The 5,935-nt window shown below is 31.1% G+C and overlaps 1 protein-coding gene across 2 annotated transcripts in view; it reads left to right on the top strand.

Annotated features, from left to right (window-relative positions):
* The window catches only part of LOC101512678 (probable prolyl 4-hydroxylase 9), a 4,774-nt gene extending 2,241 nt beyond the window's left edge, over positions 1 to 2,533 (top strand). The window contains exons 5-8 of one of the 2 annotated variants that reach the window (XM_004509027.4): positions 1 to 32; positions 379 to 444; positions 1,077 to 1,196; positions 2,225 to 2,533. The exon at positions 1 to 32 is cut by the window's left edge and continues 49 nt beyond it. In XM_004509027.4, the coding sequence (XP_004509084.1) occupies positions 1 to 32; positions 379 to 444; positions 1,077 to 1,196; positions 2,225 to 2,314 (308 nt within the window). In that variant the 3' untranslated portion in view covers positions 2,315 to 2,533. The remainder of the gene's footprint in view (positions 33 to 378; positions 445 to 1,076; positions 1,197 to 2,224) is intronic. The other variant, XM_073363902.1, reaches the window with a different exon arrangement.
* The last annotated feature ends 3,402 nt before the right edge of the window (positions 2,534 to 5,935 follow it).

The raw sequence follows: 5,935 nt of genomic DNA, 5'->3' as shown, positions 1-5,935 counted from the left end.
CTGCTGAATATGGCCCACAAAATAGCCAAAGGGTACGCCTGAACTAAAACTCACGTTCTGGTTTGCATTTCATTTTAGTCATGAAATTTATGATTACTTGTAATGAAGATGGAGTCTAGCATTGAGGGCTTTTCATTTTACAAGTTGATATTCATCAAGAGGCTATGTGACAGGGCTTGGATGAAATATAATATAAGCTATTGTCGAGTGAAGCAGGACACTTTTATTTATACTTCCAAAATTGTTGGATTTTGTTGCAGATGATCTAAATTTGTATCATTATACTGTAGGGTTCTACTATAAGAACACAAAATCACTTACACCTAACACGATTTGATGTGTTCATTTCTTAACTTCAGAATTTGATTGAGAATGCAGATGGCTTCATTTTTGCTGTATTTAACTAATGTTGAGGACGGTGGCGAGACTATGTTTCCATTTGAGGTAATATCAAGTTTGTTGCTGTATCTTGTTTGATCAACTCCTCATTTTCATTTATTTCCTGCGTAGTTAGAGCACTATGTAGCCTATATAATCCAAATTGCTCAAGTATTATGGTTGTATCTGGATTCGACACTAAACATTATGTGATGCTCCTTGGTATGTATCCAAAGATTATCCTCCATTATTTTTCCATTGGTCAGAGAAAAAGGAAAATGTTAGTAAACTAGTAGATTATATTGATTTTCAGGTTTTGAACCCTGGGCTTCTTGGTTAGTATCCATTTTGCGTTTCTTAGTTCACTAATCGAGCTGCCTGCTCTGGAAATTAATGAAAATTAATATATTTTAAGACTTTCTAGAAGTATCATATGTTTTTATGTTGTCTCTGTAATGATCACATCTATATTATTGTAAATTGTGATCATCGTCTACATACATTAGTGATATATTAATGAAAAGTATAATGTTCTCTTAACATTATGTATTTTTTTTAAATATTAGTATTAATTTTTGTAAGTTTGTGTTAACATTTTTAGACCTAATCATATCTGTAGTTTTATGAATTTCCTGCATCCTCATACCCACGTTGTACGAGTATCTGGGCTTGATAGTTGGCGCAAAATTGTTCTGCAGAATGGCTCGAACATGGATGGTAGCTATGGCTACGAAGATTGCGTTGGTTTAAGAGTAAAGCCAAGACAAGGGGATGGACTTCTATTTTATTCATTGCTCCCAAATGGCACAATCGATCAGGTTAGTAGTAGTATTGTTCTCATTTTGTGTGTATAAGCAGTGTTTACTTTTCTTCTAAAGTGCTGACTGCTGAGTCATAATCATTAGTTCAGCGACAAAGGTTATGATAAAAAAAATGCACACAAGTTAGAATCTCAAACTCTCAACCCTTAAATTTTATGCATGCTCTAATAGGGAGGGGCACTTTAGAGCATAATCATTATGGGTGGTAATTCGATAGGATAAATTAACAACCTCAAAATGTAAAGAATGTCTTTAACACATTGGAACAAACCACTTATATAAACTATATTTAAACTATATTGACTAAAAACCAATATGGATTGGAGTTAACTTGACCAAGCCAAGATAAAGTCCAAATTTTGTAAGGGATTTTTGTACTGTGTACAAGATTGCATGCAATAACAATTATTAGTAATTCTCTTTCCACTAATTTTATCCACTAATTTATTGTGATTCTTTTAACAGTTAGACAATGCACATTAACAATTAAACAATGTATCTTGAAAAATTAAAATTAAAATTAATTAAATAATTGAATTCATGTAGTTAATGATGATTGTACTAATATTTGATTAAACTTTATCTACCTTCCGACCAAACATTCTAGGTTTCCTAGAAACGGGAAGATTAAGACAAAAATATATAATAACAATCTTTTAGATGAGTTGTGCCGAAATGGATTGAGATAATCTAAAACTTTAGACCATCTCCTCACTTAGAATTATGTAGTTAAAAATTATTATAGTTTAAATTAAGTGACACTGAAATAGTTTTAAGAAGAAGATCTCAGGTTCCAACATAACCACTAATTTATTAACATTTACCTATAAAAAAGATTACGTGAAACATTAGATGAGATTGAGAACTGACATTTTGAACACTAGACTAGATGATCTTAATCCGTGCAGAAATGAATCGTTACTGTGGTTATGTTGTATCAGTTGCCGTGATAGACTTGTGTTAGTGCAAACTCAGTTCTGGCTGTATATGATATGGCTTAATTGTATGTATTATTTGTTTGGCAGACGTCTCTCCATGGCAGCTGCCCTGTGATAAAAGGGGAGAAGTGGGTGGCAACGAAGTGGATAAGGGACCAAGAACACGATGATGATTAGATAATTGGCGCCTGCAGTTTAGATTTTATCCCATACAGGGTGATTATCTGTCCATGTTGTAATTTATGGTTAGATCAGACCAATAATCAAGGGAAAAAATTGATCACATCAGATGTTCAAAATGTATAACAAGAGAGTGTAGTTTTTGGTTGAATGCATGTGCTGATGTGCTTTCGCAATGAAATTGAGCGGCCCCGTTGGCCTGCACTTTTTGACTTCTTTTTTATGAGTGCAATTTTCATTATAACAGTGAAATTCATATATATATATATATATATATATCCCCAAATTTTAAACTCTAAGCCCTATATATATATATATATATATCACTCAATTTTAATTGTCGGTTAATCTTTCTAATTTGTATCTCAATCTTTCTCCTTTTTATTATTTCAATAATATTGATTTATTTTAATGAAATTTATCACGTAAGATTTACAAAAAGTGAAAAGATAATAAGGTGTTTTTATGGCCACATATCTCTATAAACACTCAAAAATTGTACGCATGAATTGTGAATATCCTCAATCTTTATTAAGATACATCAAACTAATTTGTCAATTTTAATAAGTTAAAGATCACTTTCGGTTGAAATGTGTCAAATGATAGAAAAATTAATTTTCAAAGGTGGATTCCCTTTAAGTCTTTGGAGACACAATTTAAATATTTGAGACTTCCCTCTTATTTTAGAAGATCGAAGCAACAATATTGTAATTATGTTCAAGATTGTATTTGGAAGAAGTTGAAAAGTTGGAAGAAGAATTTCTTATCTTCAACAGGTTGTGAGGTGCTCATGAAATCTGAGGTACAATCCATTCTAACTTACATCATGGATTGTTTCCTATTACTCAAATATTTATGTTATATTAAAGTAATGATCAAACAATTTTGGTTGAGCTACATGGTATGTTCTCCCAAAATCTTCACATTTTTCATTCAAAATACCTTAAATTTTGTTATTCCTTCGCTGCAATGTGTTAAAGGCTCGAATAAGTTACATGACTACTTATACTTGGAAAAATATTCACGAGGCTTTATGGATTCTTAATAAAGGTAGTGTGCGGAGAGCGAAAACTGAGCACTTTATATGTATTTGGAAAGATAACTAGTTACCTCTTCAAAATAGTTGCAAGGTATTGTCTCTTAATTCTCATACCTTAGATGTCTCATAGTCATCTCAACCCATTCTACACGAAACTGAAACTTGGACTATTCCATTGATCAATTCAATCTTTCTCCTATTTAAAACTTCTCATATCATTTAGATACCCCTCTATAATTCAAATCAAATAGACAATAAATTTTGAGACCCTTTTAAGAATTTTGTTGTTAAAAGTGTGTATTATGCTATCAAAAAAATGGGGAGATGATGAACTACATGAAGGCGTTCACCAACCAACGCAATTAGAAGTTTGGTCAAAGTTATAGAGGATTCAAACTATTTTAAACATGTTCACTTAGTTTTGAGGATTTGGAAAGATAATAAAGGAAGCTTCTTCATAAAGGCAGGATGTTGGAGCCTTTTAGTCCTATATGTGGTTCAATTGAGGAATATATTGATCACCTTTGCAAGGATTGTGTTTGGTGAAAATAAGTCGAGCTTTGTCATATCTTTTATGTCATGGTATTAGGTATGCTAGAAATAAAGCTAACTTTGAAGGAAAAGATACCTCCATTTTAACACTTTCCATAAAACTTAAAGTGTCATCGAAGATCACAAAAATGTGTTAAACACTCAAGTTTTAAATCCTTAAACATTAGCCTATCTTTTGTCATCCTCTTGATCTCCTCCTACAAGGTCTTTTTATAATGTCAATGTAGATGCGTTTTAAATCCTTAGACATTAGCCTATCTTTTGTCATCCTCTTGATCTTCTCCTACAAGGTCTTTTTATAATGTCAATGTAGATGCAGCCGGACCGATGAATAACAAATGGATGTTGGAGTAGTTGCTCGTGATACTAAGAGTTTGGTGATAGTGACAATCACTTTAATATTGAGGCATTTCATGATTATGATTTTGTTAATACTTAGGATATGAAATTAGCCTTTTAAGTTTACTCATAACATTCGTGTATGTTGTTTTTGAAGTAAATTCTATGAATGTAGTTAGAGGAATGAATATAAATTCCAAAAATTTATTCTATTATGATTTGTGATGGTTGATTGTCAAAAGATTAATCATTTTTTTGTTTCCTCTTCTTTAAATCATATATTAAACATACTGCTAATATTTCTTCCCATTATTTAACTCATTTTACCTTTTTTTTTTATAATAAATAACTCATTTTACTTTTTATCTATAAACTCAACATCTCCATTTTATTACTCGTACCGTTTTCTAACCAGATCTGAAGTAAGATCCTTCTGCTTCTTCTTTCTTGTTTTGCAATATTTTTGCTCGGATCTGACACTTCTTTCAACTTCGCCATATGTCCTCAGCCTCATTTCTTCCCCAATAAGTTTTCAATATATCTTGCTACATTGATAGTCTATAGTTTTCTAATTTTGTTTTACTCCATTTATGTGAATTTCCACTCTGAAATCATTTGAGAAGCTAATTAATTGAATTTACATTAATTTTTTTTATAAAATTGGGATTATGCACCGTTTCGCCAATTTGTAAGGGTTGAATTTCAATTAAATTAATTAATATATATATAATAAAATATAATTTATTTTAATTATTTAGACTGCAAAACAAAGATAAGTAAATTGATTTAAATATAAATGGATCTATCGAAGTAAATAAAGAATAAAATAAGTTTAATAAAAATAAAATACACGAGTATTTTTATCCATGTATAAATACTAACATTTCTTTCTTTTCACTATTACAAATTTATTCTATTTCTAATTTATCTCTCTCACCTTTTTCTTTCTTTTTAATTTCTCCTCAGCCTTAAACTGATAAAATAAAATAATGCGATCCATCAAAAAGAAACCAAAATGCGCTGATAGCCATCAGTATGGCAACGGCACTACACTTGCAATGGTATCCAGCTGTAACATTACCGCCTAAATCTTACGTGTCCGCTTATCCATGTGCTGACACAGATGCCACGTAATAGGTAGGTGAGAAAAATAAGAGAACATTAAATGAAAATAACAATAACAAAAATCACAATTAATAGAACAATTTTGCTTCCCACACCCCTCAATTTTTTTTAAACTCCAAAATACCCAAACTACCCTTCCCTCTATATTCACTTTAACCACTCATTTTCTATCTTCATCATCTTCATCTTCTTCATCTTCATTACCTACCAACTTCAATCTTCTTCAATATTCTTCAATCACTTTGATACATCTTCATCATTTTCTCATTTTGAACATCTTCATCATTTTGAACATCTTCATCATTTTCATCATCTTCATCATTATAGTGATTCAAATCAACTAGGTATGTATTTTGCTGTGTTTTAGAGCTGGGTATTTTTTTTTCAAATCTGGGTTTCGTACGTGAACTAAGTTCACGTACGTCTACGTGAAACCAATTCACGTACTTGATGAAATTAAGAAAATTCAGATTGTACGTGAATTAGGTTTACGTACGCATACGTGAATTAAGTTTGCGTACAACAATGGAGTTTTAAAATTGATGATACCTACGTGAACTCAG

This window comes from Cicer arietinum, chromosome 7 (genome assembly GCF_000331145.2).
Source record: "Cicer arietinum cultivar CDC Frontier isolate Library 1 chromosome 7, Cicar.CDCFrontier_v2.0, whole genome shotgun sequence".
NCBI lineage: Eukaryota > Viridiplantae > Streptophyta > Magnoliopsida > Fabales > Fabaceae > Cicer > Cicer arietinum.
This window is presented reverse-complemented; position numbering and strand designations above follow the sequence as displayed.